The sequence below is a fragment of the Diuraphis noxia genome, unplaced genomic scaffold, assembly GCF_037042655.1.
Source record: "Diuraphis noxia isolate RWA-SAM2 unplaced genomic scaffold, SU_Dnox_SAM2 contig0004, whole genome shotgun sequence".
Taxonomy (NCBI): Eukaryota; Metazoa; Arthropoda; class Insecta; order Hemiptera; family Aphididae; genus Diuraphis; species Diuraphis noxia.
Window position 1 is genome coordinate 57,790,442 of NW_028301714.1, and position 23,830 is coordinate 57,814,271.

The following is a 23,830-nucleotide window of genomic DNA, read 5'->3' on the forward strand; positions in this document are numbered from 1 at the left end:
AATAATTATGGAATATTTCTCGTTAGACTTCGGGTGCTGCAGCAGATGTCATAATCACGTAATTATACATATATAATGGAAATTGTAGATGAGATATTTTCTTATTACCACGATATATATTATTTATATTATAATAATGCGTTTGAAATCGTATAACGAACAAAAAAGAAAAGATCTGGATGAAGTGTACACTTGATAATATTATACCTATGGTGGGTAGGTATATCTTGTAGAACAAACACCACTAGGCCGCCGGTAAAAATTATATTTTCAAGACCTCGTAATAAGTTCTGAGGAAACCGTTCTTTTTCTCCTATAATATAAAATATACCTACATGCATAATCGTCTACAGAGATTATATAGGCACGCGCGTAGACATGATATACACCGTGATGACTCGTAACTGATGATTATATATTATGATATATATGTATATATATATACATTCGAATTTGACGTTGGTATATAATCCGCTTGGTGGTCCAAATATTATCTATATTAGGATGAAAAACGTCTATAGTACGATACTCGCATAATATTATAATATACACGACGAATATAAACACTGTACTTCACTCAACAAGAATCTGCGATCGGCTGTATATTCCATATGTATGTATGTATGTATGTATGTATGTATGTATGTATGTATGTATGTATGTATGTATGTATGTATATATGTGTGTGTGTGTGTGCGCGCGCGCGCGCATACGAGTATATGCCCAGAAGTCGCATAGGTCCTGCACACTCACGTATATATATATATATTATATTATATACTCATTCGAATCGAAAAGCAGTCCAAATATCCAGTATGTAAGTATTTGCTGTATTCGTGTATATAGATACGTGTAATAATACCAATTCTTATTCTGAAAGCCCTGGGGACAAACGCTTGAGTCAGACAGCTTATAGGTAGGTACGCGCTTTCTGAAACGAATGTTTCAACTTGTCAGCCGTCATAATAATAATAATAATATATAATACTGTAATTTTTACTATTTGTAAAATTAAAAAAAATATATGTTTATATAATATTTTGTACCTATATACATATAATATATGTATAAGCGAGATCTTGTCGGCTGCTGTGTGCATTGTACGAGTGTACGGCGGTATATATACCATACACACCACCCGACAGTAATTATTAAACTGACGTGTGTCCCGAAGGCGAGTTCGCGCTAATCCTCGGTTCATGCGCACTAATTACAATCTGCGTTTATCCCAAATTCGAAAAATAAAGGCAACAATTATTTTAATAAGCCATCAGAGAGTATATTTGCAGACGCTGAAGTCTTGACACGAGTCTCAGAAAAGAACCGAGACAGTACAAATGCCTCGGGACTCGGCTTAAAAGCGGTAACTATATGCGTTGAATCGACAGCAAAAAGGAATCTCAGTATATATTATAACAACGAAACAACTTGTTAGAGTTGGTACCTCCCTCTTTTCGAGTTAAAAAAATGAACACAAAATTATAAATGCTCGGGGATCTATCCAGTGGAATAGATACAAATATACAATATAATAATAGACTTTAAATTATTTACTATTTTCAAGTACAGGAACCTATTGTGTTAAAATGTACAAAACAATTAGTATACGTTTTGAAATTATTGCAGGTTATCACGAATAAGTACTTCAAATACTCACTCAAAACAATATTAAGTTAAGTATATCGAAATTAATGTATTAAATTTGAAAAAAAAGAATAGAAATTTATATTCATAGAAACTTATATCTTATATCTTATTTGAGAACACGATTAATACTTACGAACAAATAAATAGTCAAATAAATGCGCGATTGTGAAAGGTTATGAAATGTTTTTGTATGAGTGAATTAATCATAAACACTTCCATTAAATCTGGGATTTAAATATAGCGTATTAAATCGCAATCAAACATTTTTATGACAATTACTCATTAATTCTTGTATTTAAATTTATGTTAAACCGCACTGTTATATGTATAATCCATATTAGAAACGCGTTTAAAACGCAAATCGATTCAATCGAATCGAAATGTGAGGTATTTTATAAAAACATGTTTTCGAGAAAAATTAGTTTAATTTAAATTTTGACTGTGTATAATTTTACGTACACGCTAGTTCGACATATCAACGAGATTATCGGAAAACTACCTCGAACATATTATTATTCTATTATAATATGCGTTGCTGTAAAAAATATAATTCTTTTCGTCGTGTCGTGGTGTGATGACTGGACGACCGGTCGTTCTCGTTTTTAATTAATCGCGTGCATCATATATACCTACAAACACGACAGTCCAATTTCTAAACCGTTTGTTGTTCGGACTAAATAATCGAAGAGAAGCGATAGAAACAGTTTTGTTGTTTTTTCACTCGATTTAGTTTTCCGACTGCATAATATCGGAATACCTAAGCTTTTTTACTGGGACATGGTCGCGCGTGTCTCAGTCATTGCAGGTGGTCGTACGCGATTTTGACATATTATTATGTACGACGTGTACAGTGGCAAAATTCAATTCTTTCGCTCCAACATTAATGCTCGGTTGCAGACGGATGTAATAATTTAAAACAAACACTACAACAATCTATACACGTATATGTTCAGAATGCATATTATAGGTACGTCACATTGGCGGGAAAATGGACAATTTGAATAAAAAATAACGCTAGCCGCAACCGTTATATCTGCAATATTAATGAATAAGCCCGATGGACGCACGCCGTTATCGTCTTGGAAAAATTTGGAAAGTAGAAAAAAAAAATGTAAATAAATAAATAAATCGTTAGTATACATAGATATAGGTAATATTATTATAGAGATCGGTCGTATATAATTTTATACGCGTAGCCCCCGCGAGACGTCGGGACCCCCCGCCGGTACACCTATATATAATATACGCGTATATGATATTATTATAATATTATATCGACGAGACTGCGGGGTGCATATACCTACCTATATTATATTATCATATGTTTATAATTTCGTATTCAACTGTGCAAGAACATTACGCCGTGTCTGCTATATTCGGAGAATCTGTAAACGTTGCAGCACCAGCAGCAGCCCCGTTAATCCATTAGTTTATTGTGATGTATAGGTATATATATAACCTAACCCGTCGATGAGGCACCGTATATTATATATTGTAGCGCCGCCGCTGGTAGCATTAACACTTATACTGATGCTCAAGATTTGGGTTCTATTCGTCACGACCTATAATGAGTACTAAAACGTTCCTTGAGGAGAGAAGTCGCGACATGCACACTATTCGGTTTATAGTGACAAACGTTTGTACCAATAGTGCAGTAAACTGCACGTCATATAATGTTGTACCTGCAGGTACCGCATATTATGCACTATACTTATCCTCATGTTGTGCATTTATACTTTTATGGTTATAATATCTTAATGAAAACGTATTATAGCATTATAATATTGTTTGTGACATAATTTTTTTCTGCTGGCAAGTGATGCAGACCAAAACAACTGTGTAACACGCATATAAGTATAAAATATGATGACTTTGTGCTAAAAAATATGAGTAATAATAATAATATTATGCTCGTCACTCGGAGGACATGTCGGAAACGGATACTCTATAAATGGAATAAAATTCTAAACATTTGTAGATAGTACACTTGAAAATTCAAAACAATCAGTAATCATTATTACCATGGGTGCTGATAAAAAATTAACAATGAAATGGGGATGCGCGTGCTCAATGAGTCACTCTGTATGCTCTAATTATTACAGTATGAGGATAATAGATACGATAGAATGTGAACGGCGCAAAGACGTTTGGTATACCATTGCGGCTGTGTGTATTGGTATATACCGGTAACGGTGGTCGCACCACACACACACTTATGTGTGATCAACTTGCTGTAATATGTGATAAACCCGTTGGTCCGGATGTCACATAGGTGCTCGTAAGCCTATAACTAATTGCTGAATTCGAGAAGCACGCATATATATATACTTAGTATAAATGTATATATAATATGCGTCCATGAATTACAATCAAGTTTTCTACCCTCACCACCATCGTGTCGTTCCGTTTCCCCTTAAATATTATGTAGATCGACTTGAGGCCCAGCCATCACTTGATTACAAACCGGTTGCTTTGATAGTTTTCTTTTAATAACGCGTATATCCCAAAGATAAACACACACACCAGTATTATAATAGTCGTACCTATACGATAACAATAATACTAATAAAAAAACATATAATAATACAGTCAATGGTGGTTTTTCATTTCTGGTTTATGCGACCGTACCGCGTGCCGCTGCAGAGTTACCGTTATTATTATACCTAAGTACGCGTATAATCTGGTACCGCACGAAGGTATACCATCATTATAGTGCTGCAGCATAATTATTTCTCCCAATTTTTTGTTGTTTATTTTTGGTTTTCTCGTGTCACATGTCCACTCGGGAAAGCGTCGTAGAGATGATGATATTTAAGTTTTGTTCGCCGGAGATGTTATTTTTGGGAACCGTTGGTCCGTCGACTTATATGCAAATGAGCGCGATCGAGCCGTGTGTACCTTTATAATATAATATATACGTGTGGCGCGCTCGCACGTGTGTGTGTGCGTGTGTGTACGCAAACAGAAAACCAGCGGCGGCGGCGCGTGTGTTTGCCTACTAAAAGCATTCCGTGCCACACAGCGGTCCATTAGTAGCGGTCAGAAACGTCCGAAGAAATCGTATGCGCGTGCGTGAGTGAGTATTAGCGTGTGTGTGTGTGTGTGTGTGTGTGTGTGTGTGTGTGTGTGTGTGTGTGTGTGCGTACACTCATTGTATGTAAGAACCGCAGCCGCACTCATTACTGTAATTAACAAAAATAAAAACCAAAAGAGGAGGCCGACGGAGGTGGTGGCCATGGTGGCCCGAGAGAGCGAAATAATATTAAAAGAAACGTCAATACACAACAAATGCAGCTACGATATTCCTCAACCCGCCTCTGCACGGCGATCGCTTCTCGTGATTCAAGCCGATCGGCAGAGTCACCGCCGTCAGCAGCAGCTAGCCGTCCAGTCATTATTCATATATTATTATACACACGAGTAATACAAATTATTATGTATTATACACGCCATACACCGCACATCAGCCGTTGCGTCTACGGCTAAATCTACCGCTGCACGTGCAGTATAATATTAAGAAGAAGAAGAAGAAGAGGAAGAGGAAGAGGAAGAAGAAGAATGAATGAATGGATAATGATGAATTGATGAATCAGAAATAATCACGTGTGCGCTCTTGTCGTAAGACCACCATATTAAGTTACACGTTGTTGTTAATTCTTGAGACTTATATATAAAGTTCGTTTATGGCAGCCCGGTAAGCATCAATATTACGAAAACTCCGACCAAACTTCGCTGTAGACAGAACTCAATCATTTGGTTTTTTATCGTTATAATATAAATATATATATTATATACCTACTATTATAACTTAAATATTATATCATTTAATTTCAATATTAAACTTAAAAAACTTATTCATCATTTTATATTCGTGAAGAACGTTATAAATGATGTGATCTAAACGATTATAATCTATTTCAAAAAAATAAATTGTTTGCATAATGACAATAAATTAATAATCGTCCTGCACGCACTTCCGTTTATATTCACAACTGTTATATATATATAAATTACGTTGTACAGATTTTTTTAATTTGAATATGTCAGTCCGTTGTTGTTGCAAAGGTACCTATTTATTTTAAATGCTGTTTCCGAGTATTTTTTCCTCATTATGTAATTATTTAGTGCAAGCATTATCGTTATTTATTAATCACTAATTTGGTTAGGTATAGTTCTACTATCTAATCTAAATCAAATATGTATATACAGAAATAATATATTCTTATACCTAAAAATTAAAAACTATCGTATTCTTAGTATTATATATAGGTACTGATTAAAAACGGTTTTAATTATTTACAAGTTTATAACACATGTACCTGAAAAAAAAAAATTATCTTTTTGGTTGACGTAAGAATCTTGACGGTATAGTGAAAATAACATTGGTTAGCTATGGGAAGGTATACCCAGAAAAGTTTTATATTAGTTTATTTAGCTGTACCTGGATATGTTATATTAAGATATTTATAAGATGTTAGAATTTTTTATTTATTTTCATAGGTACATATCCACAGTATTTTACTTATTTTTATTCACCAATTCCACTAAAAACTTTTAATATTTTTTGATTAGTAGAACTGTATGGGTACCTTATTATTTTGTTAATTAAAATGATTTATCATAGATATGATTATTATTTAATGAAACAAAAAATAGATCGAATTCTGAGAAGGTAGTATGAAAATTCTGATTAACATATTATTCATGATTATTACATATATTATTAGTCAGTGTTTTTTCGTATAATATATGTTTTGATGTTTAGATAAATATTGATACCAAAACAGAATGTTTATTTAAATTTATATTTATTAAAATTGTTCGAAAAATGTCTGTTTATAAAATGTTGGTACTTGATAGGTACTAAAATACTAAATTTTAAAATGAGTAGTCAAAAAATTTACATTGTTTAATGACAAAACGTGTACATTTTAAACATGTATATCAAGAACTTGAATGTGAGATTTTATAAATTACTATTGAACAAAATGATTTTTAAATTATATCAGTAAAAATTATTTTGGAAATATATTGACAGTTGGATGATGCTAACCTGTCGATACAGGACAATTTTAATGAATATATTTTTAAGTTCAATTTTTGAGATGATTATGATTATAAATTTTACAAAATATTTAATACATTTTTTTTATTTTACTCAATATATAAGCTATAAATTTGATTCATTTTTGATATGATATTTTTTTACTGGTAATACTTATTCAATATTATTATGATAGATACGTATATATAGGACGATGTGTACATAGAAATTCAATTCAAAATTAAAATTAAGATGAGAAACCTTATCTTGAAACACTATAATATAGTGTTACCTATGAGTATATTAGAGGTGCATGAAGCGTTAGCAAAATGTACTCTCAGTTTCATAATCGAAACGACTGTTGGATGCATATTCAGGAAAACTGTTTATCATCAATAAATACTCGAGAAGTTTAATATATTAGCTCTTTGGTACTCATTATCAATCGGCGTCGAGGTCGGTGTATGGAACGCAAACTACAAATTATTGTTGTTACAAATTATTGCGTCGTGTTTCGTGTGTGCACAGACACACGGGTGCTAGCACATACACGCGCGCGAACCGGCACGCACGCGCACTCGGGTCGGCCACACATGTGACTATAATATAAATCAACACCTCTCGGGTACCCATAAAATATTATAATACATATATATAATGATATACCTATATCATCATATACACACATCTCTTTTCTCCGGAACCCAAGACTTCGACGTACGCGTATTGTTGCATTACCCGTACTCTCGGTCGGTTTATCATTGTATAAAATTTGCCGAAATCTCTTGATCTTTTGACACTGAGCCGCGATAAATATAATAAAAATAAAAACCGTGTTAATTAGTAGTAATAACAATTTAAACGAAGCGTTTCATTGTAACACGAGAACCTGGACGAAGTTTTGTTTTTTAATTACATATTTATATTATACTATTCTATATTTAATAATATTTATAAACCTGTTACAGATAAGTCAAACAAATTGGAGAATAAACGTTATTGCGGGTATACAACGGAAAGTGTACGGTTTATAATAAGCATTAAGGTACCTCTGTATTATATACGTACATATATAATGGAAAAATATATACATATAAACACACATAAAATTATACATATATATATACATTATATTGTATACATCACATGTGGGTGCTCATTTTAACACTGCAGATATACGTTTTATGGTTTCAAAAGTATTATAAAATGTTATACAAAAATATGTTTTATTTATGCCTATATACTATTATAATATATTTGGTATACCTACCTACCTATGACTTTTGATTTGTAATTCATAATATTATTTCATATTACAGATTATGGTTTATAAACTCCGTCGAAATCTTTTACACTTGTGTGCTTGCCGCGTTGTGCACGCTCAACATCCGAAGTCATTCCCGTATGGTTTCTGCAGTGTTCATAATATTATGTAAACTTGAAAAATATTCCGCATGGTGTTTTCATTTTTTTTTTCAAAGTCGCGTGAGCTGTCACGTTGTGTATATATAGATAGGTACGCCCACCGCACTACACGGTGTTGCTGCAGTGTTATATTCTCATTGTTTGTCGTGAGCAACAAGTGGGTTTTTGGCGAAAATCGTTTTATGAATCATTTCGTAAATCTGCCCGAACACGTGTACCTAACCTATACCTAGGTGTATTATACGCCGTCCGGATGTAAACTTCAATGTCGCCCGAGGCTTCAGCTGGTCTACCCGTGTGCAAGAAGATCGTTATCGTCATCCATTCAGCTTTCAAGCGCGGCTAATAATTGTACATAATATTATAATGCGTGTCCGTTTGTATATATGCGCGTACAGGACACAACACAATATCGCAGGTACAATAGGTACCTATTACAATATTTCATAAGCTATTAATCAGCAGCATTACATAGACACAGATTCGGTTAACCTATTTATATTATTTTTCGTGGAATTTCTTCTATGTTCTTGTTCTGTTTTACAAAAACATATTTGTATATAATATATTGCACGGGTACATTGCGGGTCACGTTAGATTATGCAGAAAACGTTACGTCAATGGTCAATATTATATATTATTGTTTATCTTTTAAAAAACACAATTTTCAACCTCACGTATTATTTATTAAATATTCACGCAATATCTTCGCCGTATGAAAATGTTGTTAAATTTAACTAATAATGCTAGGTAGGTATATGTAAATTTACACACGTGGTATTACAGTAGCTACTGAATTTGTGAATTAATTTTGCACGATCAACTCGAGTATACTTTTTCTCATAATTCAATTTAAATATTTAAATTATTAGCTTGTAAGTTGTAATGTACACACTACACGTACCTACCTAATATGTTGTAATTTTATACTATAGAAGTTGGTTGATGCTGGGTTATCGCAAATGTTACACCGTTACAATATAGATTTAAATTTAAAAATTTAAAAATGTTTAACATATTTTATCAAACTTTATTAACATTTTGATTCGACGAAAATACACGCTAAACAACAATAATTATACCTATAGGTATAATATATCAATATAATACCGGTACGTAAATATTTTTATAACATATACACTTTCATCATTTCGACTGTCTTGCCAATATATGCGTGTCTATTTTTATTCGTCGTTATCAAAACCATGAAATTATACTAAATCAAATATATTTTTTTAATTCTATCAATGAGAATAAACTGATTTGCAACTGTCGATTATTCGTTTTTACAGCTAATAACGTGATTCTGTTTGAAAACAGTTCCCTGCAGGTTCAATTATAGCAAGTTTAAAGTTATAATTTATACAATACTACAGTTATGTACGAATAAGACAATATAAACGAGATTGTCGCGGACGACAAAAATATTATAATTGACTATCTCTGTGTTTTCGCTTGTCACTCCTTTTGACCACGCATGATTGACAGCCGTCCTTGTAGGCCGGCAAAGACTGCGATATTCTCCAGATGCGAGTTTCATAATATTCTGTTACGTAGGTACCAATAACATCAAATGGACTATTACGGGCGCACGCTCAAGTGACCTTTGACGTCCGTCCCAGTGGTAATTAACTCAAGTGGATTGCATTCGAAAGAAAAGTAATATTATAGAAACAAACAATTGATTGAAAACATCCGGTTTCCATGATTGCTTCGAACAATATTGTTCTCGTGTTTGTAAATAATATAAAGAAATCATCAATCCGGTCGACCTCATTATACATATATACATCGCTGCAATAAGTCACCTTTACGTTTTCCGCGCCGTTCCGATTAACGTGTTTTACTTTGAGAAAACTGTGATCCAATAAATTATACTATTATAAAATATTACCTATAATAATATAAGATTTATATATACGAGTAAAAGATATAAGATATAAGATTTAGGTATACACTCACGAACAGTCTGATATAAACGGCTCAGTTTTTTCGTTTATATCAGGGAGGAAGAATGCGGCCACGACTTGACTCAAACTAGTAGGTATACTGTACAGGAAAAATATTGGTCTTATTATATTGTTCAACAAGACCATTCGTCATATTATAATCACGTGTACCGTATAGGTACCATAATATTATAGGTACATTTACATTATCATACTTTACATCGTATAGGTAGGTACCTAAGGTACCAACTACTACTATTATTATTATACGCCATTTAACAGCTGAAACTATAATAACAATGATGCTGCTACATTTCTTATTAATAAAACACATAGTTCGTTGGAACATTTGTAGCATATATATTTTTATACCTATATAGGTATGTGTTATTATATATTAATATAAGACGAATATAGGGTCGATTATACCGTGTGAATTGTAGAGGGGTGTAGACTGTATATAAGTACACTGTATAATACAGTGGGTAGTTACACAGACCTACTTAGAAATATATCTGTATATGATGCTTTTACAGACACATGCGCATTTTGGCAAACGTACACAATATATAATATATTATATTATATCACTGCAGTTAGTCACATAGATATTCCACTCAACAGACAACAGTTGGTGTTTTATTGAACTCTATAGTCAATAGTCATGTACTGTTTTTATAAGTGGACAAATATTTTGTTGAAAGCATAATAGTTAGTATAATATTATACATATTAAGAAATTGTAATTATAATAGTTGTACTCAATAAATATTATTTGAATAATAATACCTAGTCATCGTTAACTATTTTGGTAGTTATAGTAATAAGTCATGGCAACAATATCGTTATCCTAGTCTAAATATCTAAATATTTTTATTGGAAGCTCTAATAATTTCATATTAATATTATATGACTTTGTACATAGTATGTAGATATGACATTTAATATCTCGACACTCGAGTTGAACAATAAAAATGGATATCTGTTACATTATTCTTTAATTTATACTACAGTAGTTTTGATATTTTGACACTAAATTGTATAACATTATTTGGGTTTTATTATTATTCCATTTATATACATTGCTAAGTAAAAAAAAAAATTAATGAAGCACACTTTTCTATATTTTCTTAGAGTTCTCGAGAGGAATATTTAGATTGGATTAGGTGCCATGTTCGTGCAGTTCTGTATCATGTATAGGTAATTAAATTCGTATTCCTGATGGTCAATTTAAATGTATACAAAGCTAACGAAGCACATTTATTACGATTTGTTAAGTGGTAATACATTCTGGTCACTTATACCTTATTCGTTTTATATAATATGTATACACAACGTTGTCGTATTAATCATACATAATTTAACTTGCAACTTATTACAGTTTTCCTCTATCTCTGAATCATAAATTATAAACACATAGAATATTTGAGGTAAGATAAATAAGAAGATTACAAAGTTACCATTACAAACGTATATTTACTATCTCTAGTGGACTATTTGTTTAATTATAGGTGTCGTTCATAATAGCTATTGTACATTTGTACAGGTTCGACCTTTTAACTCTTTTAATCTAAATAACATTCATTAAAATCACTTAATACAACATAGGCATGTTTAAAAATTAACAAAGACAATTTTTGGGTGTATAACTGTGTGTATAACTATTCACAATATTATTACAAATAACTATAATATAATATGTAATATTTTAATTGATTTTTAAATAATATTATTTGTTTACAGTGCCTAGGTACCTATTTAAAACCCAATAAAAATTGAATAGCATTTCTCTGACTAAAATATGAAAATAATTAAAATTAAAAAAAAAGTTTATTATTTTTATTTGTTTTATGCTCTCAATATTATTCTCTAATAAACATATTTCAATTAATCCTTACAAATATGAAATACTATTGTATCCAGAAAATTTAATTTTAAATGTATGAATGTTGTCAACGTAAGAAATTAAATATTAAACATAGTACATAATTATAATAAAATGTTGTGCTGTATTAAGTTAAGTAAATGTAATACACGTGAAAATATGAAATAAAATTTAGTGATCACAAATTAGCATAAATACTTATACATTTTTATTTAAGACTTAAGTGTTTAAAGAAACGTGTCAAAAACATCAAAGAGAAAACGTCATGATGGGAATGAACACTTATTGTTATAACTGTAATAAAATAGATAGGACTTCTAGGAATCTATGAAACTTTTGACATATAGGTAAAACGAAATGATAATTAATAATCATAATAATGATAATTATGCAGTATAGACTACAGGCGTATGGTTAAAATAAGAAAAAAATAAGAAGGGTATTTTAAAAACAAATCATGGACGAGAATAATCAATTTATATAATTACTATTTAATAGGTATACCTATACAATATTTTAGTGTGTGTATTTATTGTGTTTTAGAGAAATTAGCACGGATGTGGTCATTCGTTGTTACGAGCTGTTAAATGGTCCATTGTAATATCCTTCTTATAACTATCAACGTATAAATCTAAAATTTATGTGATTGCACGCATCATCGTATGGTATAGGTACATACTCGAGTATATAATACGTTTGTATGTATTGTATGTAATGTATTAGGATTTCCTAATTAAACGCTTTCATATCATGCAGTAAATAGGCATCGTATAACACTATACGATGAAAATTAAATAATACATTGATTAAAATATGTTCAGTGACAGTTATTACTATTTCACTTTTCCCTTACGCGTTATTCGACGAGTGTTAATCCATGCATATTGTACCTTTACTTATGTAGTATATTATATACAGTCAATTATATGCGCTTTCTTTTATCATATTTCATCGCCGTCAGTCAGTCGCAGGCAATGAACATAAAAAAAAAATCATACACTTCTGTATGCGTATTTTTTTTTTTTTATCGATCACAAAAAACATCGACAGCAAAGGCCATTATAGTTACAGAAAGTTAAAAGATATGCATGAATAAGTGTTTATAACAATATTTACAAAGATGAGTTATAAATACTGTATCTTCTTTCGATTAAGCTTTGGATTTATCCAACGATAGGTATCTCTTTTGATTTCATTTAGTTTGATATTTTGCGTATTCCAGATACTTAACCATTTATTTTATGTTTATGCGTTTATGAGATTTTTCGTGTTGTCGAGGCAGCTTTTTCTGTGAACAAGGCGCAGCTGCTGGATTTTTCTGGACAGAAATGAAACCCGGTATTTTTTGCCTAGTTCTCTAAATTAGTTGCTACTGATTGTAGCATGATTTGTATTGTGCTTATACAATTACTTCTGCACCATAAGTTGAAATCATCCGCACAAAGGTTGAATTTAACGGGAAGCACGCAATTTTCAGTAATGTCATTTATGGTAATCAGAAAAAGAGACGAACCTTGCAGAACTCCGTTTTCTTGAATGATCTCTTTAGAAAGGAAATTATGCTCTTACACGGAATGTCCGGTTTTCTAAAAAAATTGTTCAGAAAATCTCTTTTTCCTACAATTTGAGTCGTAAGCTTTGGCTATATCAATAAAAGGTTTATTATGCCCATCATTTGATTGTTGTTAAATGTTTGAGTGATATCTTTTTAATTTTTTTTAAAGCATCCTTTTTGGTTAATAAAGCGTCTTTTATGTTCTGGTTCCATCATGGAACTTTGGGTTTTCGAACTTTAGATTTAGATTTTCCAATAGTTATGTTTCCTGTGTTAATTATATGACTTGCATGTAAGAACTCGGTTGATCAGTTTATATTTAATTTAAGGCTTAAGGTTTTTTATTTTAGCTATTTCTATTTTTTTAAATTCTGTGAAAAGTGGCCATTCGGAGTTTTTTAGGTTCCACCTTTCGACTGCATTAGGAGTGTGTACTCGTATTATACAAGTTATTATAATATATAATATATTAGATGTATATGCGTTTTAAATTCAACGTGTATAACTACAACCAGTAGATAATATAATAATATTAAATTATGTATACTAAAGCTGACGCGCGCACGCGTGGCTCATTCGCGATTTTAGATGAAGGTGCCATATTATTATGTTTTAAATATTAATAATAAATCAATATATTATTATAATGTCGTATTGTACGAGAATAATTGTATAGCGACCAAGCAACGGTGTAGGGAACCAATAATTTATTGATGATAAATAATATAATATTGTTATGCTGTGATATTATTGTAAAGATTAAAAATAACGCGCCGCTAGTACGGTTTTTGATTTGAATCTATAACAATCAATTATTATATTATTATATTATTATTTAAATATATAATTTATTCTACATAATATTATTATGTGGAGTTAGTAAAAAAAGCTTAATAATAATATATTAAATATGTCAAATGTGTAATGCCTGAAAAGTATATAATAAGTATTAATCTAATAATCATGAAACGCAGAAGGACGAAAACGCAATACCACACACACAACATTTAAATTAAGTTGATTGTTTTTGAAAAACATTTTAAAATGGAAAGCTTTCCGGGAACCGCGTGTGATTAGCTGCCTATTTAAACGGTTTCCGGTCAAATCGTATATAGTATAATATATTATATTATATGTATTTCCGTTACCAAAACAAGGTCGAATTTTTATTTGTTTTATTTTATGATGATGATAATATTAAGTCTGATTATATAAATGACTGATTTGTATTTTCGATCTATAAATTACAAATTATATAGTAGGTAGAAACTAGAAATAGCACACTATGTAAGAATTATTAAAATTTTTTTTTCATTTTTTTCACTTGGTGAAAATGGTTCGGGGACGTAGTTTTGAAACATAATAAAAATTATAAAGATACATTCAATTCAATATATTGTAACGGCAAGGGTTCAAGGGAAACGCGTGATTAATTTTTATGACAACCAAAATATATAAAACACTGTTGCCTGTTAATAATAACACATAAATAATAACTCTGCAGAAACACGTGTACCTATATTAATCATACACTAATTAAGAACACGACCACTATAATATAACACCATTAAATATAAATACTACCTTTCTCTCGAACACTAACACAATGTATATAGGTAGGTCCTACATAATATACGTCATATTGTATAACGATGGTGTTTTTCAATTTAAATATTTATCAATTTTATGTTTTTGGTTGATAATATATACGTGCCTTAAGTATTTTAAAATATGTAGGTATATATAAATTATGCGAGAGCACTTACCCGCTTCTCCTCTGCCTTCGCTTCCAGTTTGTCGCATCCATAGAGTAATGTATTTAGAAACTGCAAACACATAAATTGCAACAAAAATTAATAATGCGTATATATATATAGATGATATATTATATTATATACATTTCTCGCTTTTAAAATATATTACATGATCCAGAAGTAGTTACGATAAAAAAAAATGCTCACGCTTGTATGTATATATACATATATATGTTTAAAAGAAGAATGCGTAAGGAAGCTGTGTTCTCATGTGTGACCGACTTCCTAATAAAGTAGATAATAGAAAATGAAATCGTGTATAAATGTCCATAACTAGAAATATGGTCTATTTGCTATAGGTATATAATCTCCGTTCACCATCAAAGTTATTGCTTCATATTCGCTAACTGCAGCTTGTATTGTTACCCTGTTCACGACATGAGAGTGAAAGGATCATCAAACTTTCAAATATGTTTTTTAGAATTAAATATGTAGCAAAATGTTTTTTTTTTTAATAAAAAAGTAAATTCAGGGCACAATATAAACATTATAAACTATAAATTTGTAATAGTAAGCCAATAGGTATTATCTAGTGTGTGGTAAAAAAGAAACAACAACAGGAAATTGGTGATAAAATGCTCATGTAAAATACCTGCAGGATACCTACTTACTAATGAGTTACTTGGTGCTATAATTTAAAAGTTAATTGACATAGTTCAGATAATGTAATGTAATATTAAAATAAAGGAACGTAAAATACTTCACCATATTATACATACTTGACGATGCAGTGCATCAGCAATATTATGAAATCGAGGTAGCAATCAAAACGAAAAACAATACAGCGTATTTTATATACAGATATATCACTCGAACATGTAATATTATACATTGAGGGTAAAAATAAGAATATTTTTAAATTATTATTTTTATAAACACAGCTATGTTATATATTATACTTTAAAGCTAGTAAAGTAGTAAATAGAAAAGCAATAGTTAATATTATTTTAAGCAATTTCAAACCATCAGATGATGTTAATAGATGTTTTATTTTTTATTCGATAGATTTTTATTCTGTGTGGGTGAACGTCAGTGCGTAGGTCCGACTATAAATTTTCGAACGTCCACTACTATATACATACATGGTCATAACACATATTATAATATAATATCGCAGCGGTAAATATTTTCATACATGACATCTCACATAGATGTACCTGTGTATATAGGTGTCATTATATTATATCGTATTTTTTAATTAGTCAATAGATATTTTTACCCATAGCACTCAGTCAAGGACTAGATTGAGAAGAAAAAACTATCACGAGATTAAGCAATCTTTGTGTACACACGTTTAATTGATATCGAGATATTGACAGTTCAATTGCATTTGTATGGATTTTGCCGGTTACGCGTGCAGTCTTAAAATATATATTCTACGGCGTCTCAGTGATAATAATATTATGCAACACAAATAAATATATTCTCAAGATGATTAATAAACACACATAACAATTATGTTCCGAAATTTGTGTAAAAAAAAAAACAACTATTAGAACTGAAATAATTATTAACTTGAAATGTTTTCAACGGATAAATTCCTGTGCATATATACAGTTCGTTGAGAACGGTTTGGAATATATGTATATTATATCTAAAATATACATAACATATGTTTATATCATATTATAAATGTAATAGTGAGAGTTATTTACCATATTGGTTACTATAATGCATTTTAATCCACCTTTTTGTCCTTATTAAACTGATTAACAGAAACGATACATTTTTATAAGCGTAATGTATCAAAATATAAATTGATACATATAATCAAAATACCTGTAATTTGACTTACACGATATGATCGTAGTTCATGAAATGGATATCCATTTCATGAAAAATACGATTACACTAAGTGGATGTGACATATATATATATATATACATGTACAAGGCGATTTCTTAACCATCAAGTAGGTAAGCCTTATATATCTTGGGATATAAGATAGCCGTCTATAGATACGTCAAAGTAAGAATATCTAATAGACAAAAATACATTTTAATTCCTTAAATTTACCAAGAGGCGTTGCATCACCCAATAATCACCATGCAGCGTGGATAATAGTGTAATATTATATATTATGTACATGGTATATTAAACATACACAGTAGACATCGTACAGTGGTGGATCTACAGGAGAAGGTGTTCAAAAGGTCCTGAATGATGTTAATTTTGTTACGGGTTTGTAAAATATTAAACCCGTAGCTCTGTGTTGGGGAAAATGTTGATAACCCCTCCCCTCCACCAATGAAAAATTCCTAAATATATCAATGATATCGTGCATGCCTACATAGTTATATACATTATTACGATACCTACCGACTACACACACAATATGACGTGCGTATAATGCAACGCTGAACGCACTGTTTATATACGCTCATCACACGTCGCGACGTCCACCGCGGGAAGAGCCCGGAAGCCCATGAAGTAGGTATGCGTACGGATATAATATTATGTAGTTATTTAGGTATATAATTACAGTAATTTGCTCATTGAAAACAATAAATTGCCGCGGAAAGGTGGGATAGATTTCTTCGTCGTGTCTATTAACAGGTATAATATAGGTATACATACCATCGTATATAGGTGTATACCCTATATTGCTAACACGAGCGTGTTTTTACGCCTCCCGGACTGTGTACAAAATCTTGTATATAATATTATTACACACACGTATATATGTACAGCAACATCAGTGGCAGCAAGTCGGTTCCTATATATAATATATAATAATATAATATACCTACACTGGTGTGCAGACGATAAAACCTGATCCGATCGATTACCACTGATAATATATACCGCCGAGTACCGACACGTATATGTACATTTTTTATTATTACTATTATTATTATTGTTATGCGTTATGTATTTTAATTACTATTATTTTATTGTCAGACCAGTGGTGACTAAATTCTGTTTACGTAAATATGTGTAGTTACCCATAATTGACACCAGACGTTGTATAGTTTATATAAAGAGGTATTGTATATACATATTACATACACCATTACTATAAGCATATACAATTGTATAACAATATATAGTAGGCACTCCGTATATTATTTAAAACCCGCATAATATACATCTCCATATAGGTACTTACATTTTGGTATTAGGATATTTTGATACTATAAAAAAAAAATAACTCTAGCTACAACCTACAACTATACTCAGTTATGATAATGACCCAGCAACTAAAACATATATTATGTTTATATACATAAGTTTTTACACTTTAACATCAGCTATACTTAGGAAACTATAATGAGTGTGAACAGATTTTTGAATTAATTTTTGATATACGATTGAACCCCACGCAAATTAATTGTTGTTTTTTTAACCGTTACAAATATGAAATATTATAATATATTACCTATAGTGATACTTTCAAAGTAAATCGTATTCTGTTAAATGACTATACGTAAATATCAAATAATATATAGGTAATCTTATACTTATAACATTTTATATTAATTATTAATTTGCCATTTAAATTTTAAAACGTATCTCAACTATACTTAAGTACAACTGTTATTGTATGTTAAATATTATGAAAGAACGCATCAAAAATGTTAAATATAGGTTTATTACTGCATCTCTTTATAAAATCTTAATTTTTAGATTCTGAGCGGAGCGAGGTATGTATTAATTTTACAATGATGTGTGTTTTTTATTTTTATTTTTTTGAGACTGTCATGTTTTTGGGCTGTAAAAATGTTTCGATTTTCGACTTCAGTACCTTGTTAGATCAGAAACTGAATCTAGTTGGTACTTTGGGGGGTCGAATGTACAAAATTCTCAATATTTTCTAAATAATCGGGATAAAGTATAAACAAACTAAAAATCAAGGGGAAAACGGGAAATTTTACGCACAATCAGTTTTCAACAAAATCGATTTTGATTTTTGATGTAACATTAAAAAAAATAACCATAGATACATGAAATTTTCACCGAATGTTTATATAAGTATATTCTATCCACCACGGAATTTGTAAATCTTTATCACAAAAAAAAGGTCCACCAGAAATTCAAATTAAATTTTTATGAGTGTTTGAAATTTAAATTTTTATAACATTGAATTTTCACTAGATTTCTCATTTAGCGATTTCCTTATTTTGGTGTAACTCTAAAACAAACGACTTCAGATACTTGAAATTTTCACTGAATGTTTGTATAGGCATTTTCTATATTTGAAAAACATTTTAATTTGTTTTGAGCTGTTTACTGACATTTAATTTTTTTTTCTATAAATATCGATAAAAATGTATTTGTTGGGTAGAAAAGCTTGAAAAATTTATATATATATAAGGCTTCCAACATATTGTTTCAATGAAAGTTGAAAAATATTAAAAATACATAGGCACGATTTTTTTTATAAGCATTTAAAGTTCAAATGTTGGCTAAATACGTAAAAATTACGGCAATGTTCAAATTATGTTAGATAGAAATTCATAAATTTTTCCTTTTATATCTAAGATATGAAAAGGTAATACAAGGCTCCTTACATATTTTTATAATATCAGTTGAAAAATAAAATAAATATAGTCATCAATTTTTTTTATAAGCATTCAAAGTTTGAATTTTTACAACATATACCTACGTAAAAATCACGAAAATTCGCAAATTATTTAATGCTGGAAATTCATAAAAAATTTTCTTTTTAAATCTAAGATTTGAAAATATTTAATAATCTATAATATATCCTAGACAGTTAAACCATCTTCGCTCAGAATCGTTTTTCGTATACAATGATTTAATATCATTGAATTCAAATTTAATTTCATCAATCACAGTAACCTATACTGTACAGCAAAGCGACATCCAATACGACTTACCAGTTTCTTTTTATATTTAAGCACAAAACACTGCATTATGTAGGCATATATAGGTTATTATATCTAAATTAGTATATTATTTTATGTATAATGAAGTTATTTTTTCTACATGTATTATCTCTATATAGTATTAAACCAAAGTCACAACTATTAACGTACACTTACCGGATTTAAATGTAGGTATCTATTATACATAATTTTAACAAAATAAATTAAAAGTTTTTTATATAATAGTTATATATATATGATAACTATTATATAGCTGTTACTATCATTTTTTATGTTTATTGGAAAATGGATATTGTATTTAACATTTGCTAAACTATTAATATTAATAAAAACATTTTTAGACTTTAGAATAGTTCATTCAACATTCTATAATAAATAAAATATTTTTTTATGTTATATAAGTCCCTAATGTATTCATGTGTATCAAATATTTTTAAGACAATTGTATAAAATGTAGATTTTAATAAAATCATTGTTTATTCATAAAATAAGCGCGTGAGTATACCTAGTACCTAGTAAATTAATTAGGTTCAATATATTTCTTTATACATTCAAAATATTGGACACAATTTTGAAAATTATTGGTAGAATGTTTTAATAATTTAACCATTGTATAATTTTAAAATAAAATCGTTTTAATTTATATGTATGGCTACAAAAGCAAAATATTCAAAAGAAAAAACATGCCAATATAAACGTATAAAATGCAATGCCTTGCTACATGAATACATAATAAGACAGGAACTTATGTATACACTATACACTATACAATAAATAACAGCTATAATTTTTATTTTTTTTTTTATAAGTTTAAGTAATGTAAGGTTTAAACATTTTGTTGATAATATGTGATTTGAATTTGTGATTAGAATATTAATTGTAATCAATTTAAGTTATTATATTACTATTTTTTTTTTTTTTTTGAATGAAACGATTTAATTAATCATCACGTTCTTCAATAAATATTCTAACTTTGAAACTTCGCCACCTTTAATAATTAAAGATTTAATATTATTATAAGTATTATAATAATATAAACATATGTTTATTGTTTAATTATTGTAATAGATATTATTTTCACTAAGACTATAGGTACCTACATTTAAGATCAAATAACAAAAACAGATAAGGTACTTGGTACAGTGGCCATTAACATCCAAAAGTGGAAACTATATTCTATTAATATTAAATAATATAATAAACCTACTAATAGGTATATAGGACATATTGTATATACTATGTACGCTATCGTACTGCATTAAATATTTTGGTAATCAAACAAAAATTTATTTAGTATCTATTTAATTTATTTAACCAATTTAAAAATATAGCAGGTGTCTACCTAACATAAAAATAGGATGTTATATAACATAATATACATCACGTAAAAAATATTATTAAACGATAAACAAACGGCAACAGTTTTTTCTAAGAACATGTAAGATACATTAATAAACATAATTTTGTTAATATTTTAAACCATATTATATAAAAAATATGTTTGAATGTAAGACATATTAAACAATTTGATTTTAGAAAATAGATCTTACAAACTTATTAAAATCCAGTTTAATGTTAACATAATCAATTATCCATTTATAGATATCAGGTGTAAGTATTTATATAGTATAGGTAGGTATACATGGATACATCATGAAAACGTGACCAAAAGAATGTGTTTCGTAAAATGGAAATTTTACCAGAACAAGTATATAGTACCTATAGTAGCAACTATCAATATTATATTGACATCACGAAGTACATGATAGATATTATGTAAACAGTTTAAACACGTATCGATACGTATATTATGCATATTGAATTCGTTCTATTAAGAAATAGAAGAACTTTACATAGTAACAATTAATAAATAAAATAAAAAGTAGGTATAGACTATAGGTAGTAGGTAGTGATCAACTACATCATTGTCTTAAGTAACACGAGTCCAGACGCATTATATTCAACAGCCATGTGTAGGTATAAGAACCTAAGTTAAGAACATCATTTATTTGCGCTTTACCGGTTGATATAGGTATCTAAATAGATAAATCAAACGGAAACACGCTTGCAGTTTTAACGATCTAATATGCCCCTACATACACATATCTCAGCGTAAATCTAAATACAATCGCGATTCGTCGAGTGAGAAATTGTTAGTAAAACATCAGCCGACAGTAGCGTATACCTCTGTACCATAATATATTATAATAGTTGAGTCGTGTAATAATAGGTTAAACGCAACAATAATAGCTACAATATTTCGTATTGTGCGCTCGTGACTTACCTGCATTTGCCAATTAAAGTCCAACTGTTCGTTCGCCCAATTATTGCCGTTACAAGAGTCGGGAACGATTTGATCTCGGGGCGAACAATTCACCGAGGACAATTCCATGCTATGGACGAAACGACGGAATCCAAAGCGTCTGTTATCATGTAGGCTGCAGTACCTTTATATCGCGGATAGACGTCGAAATAGGAGAAAAGATAACGAGAATTATTATTTTAATTTTGTTTTCAAAAACGAACGAATCGACAACGGGAAAATATAATGTGTACAAGAGCAAACTGAAAGAGACGCGAGCAAAGCAAAAACGAATAAAAGAACAATTATATTTAAAACTTCGGCGTGGTTGAGACACGAAAAAAAAAATTAAAAAAATAAAACTGCACAATATCGGAAAACACTTGAAAAACTCGCGGACAACGATAATAATATTATTGTTATTTTGTCGTCGTCGTTTCCTTGTTTATAACAATTATTTGTATTTTTGATCACCGACGGACAGCTCGCGCGGAGTAGTTCGTGTGCCGCGACGGTGGTTTTCGAACTGGTTGCGGCGGCCTCCGTGAACCGGACCGGCGGCGGCCAAAGATGATGTTGTGGGACATCATGAATGAAATGGGCGTGGCCCGGCGTATCGGCACACCAGTGGGACAACGCGAACCCCTCCTCAACACATTATCGTCGTAAGGTCCGTAATTGATTTGTAATAAAAAACGAAAATCGTTTACGCTGTATAATAGTAATATTATAATAGTATAGCACGGGGCTACCTGTTGTTTCCCGACGCACATTGCACCTGCAGCTGCATTTTTTGCGGTTGATTCAACGTGATTTACTGCAGTTATAATAATTATATATATATTAATATATAAATCGACAATTATAGTATATAATACGAATAATAGGTAGATTAGTATATAATAATCTACGTAGTCATATCGAGATAGTTAAGTGGTTTACTAATATCTCGATTTTTTTGTACCTCAGTTCAGAACTATAACTCTTGGTATATTTTCGAACGTGACTCAAACTACTCAAATGTAAATAATACTTCATTGATCCACAGTCAGTCCACGTTCAGTTGTATTTATATATTATTTATTACTATTAAAATGTGCACTATTCAGAAGTTACAATATTGTAATGTTGTTTCGCAACAATATTATAGGTACCTAATACCACTATGATATTCAAATAGGTATCTATCCGTTTAAATATAGAAAGAACCTAACCATACATTCATATACTATATATACAACAATTATGTATCATAGACTATAATATAGTATTAATACCTACTATTATAGACACTACAACATAATACAGTACGACACACCTTAACGGAAATAGTGATAGTATATAATGACACATTGCAAA

At 30.0% G+C, this 23,830-nt stretch overlaps 1 protein-coding gene across 3 annotated transcripts in view; it reads right to left on the reverse strand.

Annotated features, from left to right (window-relative positions):
* The window catches only part of LOC107173257 (uncharacterized), a 99,991-nt gene extending 76,996 nt beyond the window's left edge, over positions 1–22,995 (reverse strand). For 2 of the 3 annotated variants that reach the window (XM_015523726.2, XM_015523727.2), the window contains exons 1-2: positions 22,454–22,533; positions 15,272–15,331 (exon numbers count right to left, since the gene is read on the reverse strand). Coding sequence is in view for 1 of the 3 variants with exons in the window: in XM_015523725.2 (XP_015379211.1) it covers positions 15,272–15,331; positions 22,454–22,561 (168 nt within the window). In the remaining 2 variants the exon portion in view is untranslated. Of the gene's footprint in view, positions 1–15,271; positions 15,332–22,453 lie in introns of all 3 variants that reach the window. The other variant, XM_015523725.2, reaches the window with a different exon arrangement.
* Between the last annotated feature and the right edge of the window lie 835 nt (positions 22,996–23,830).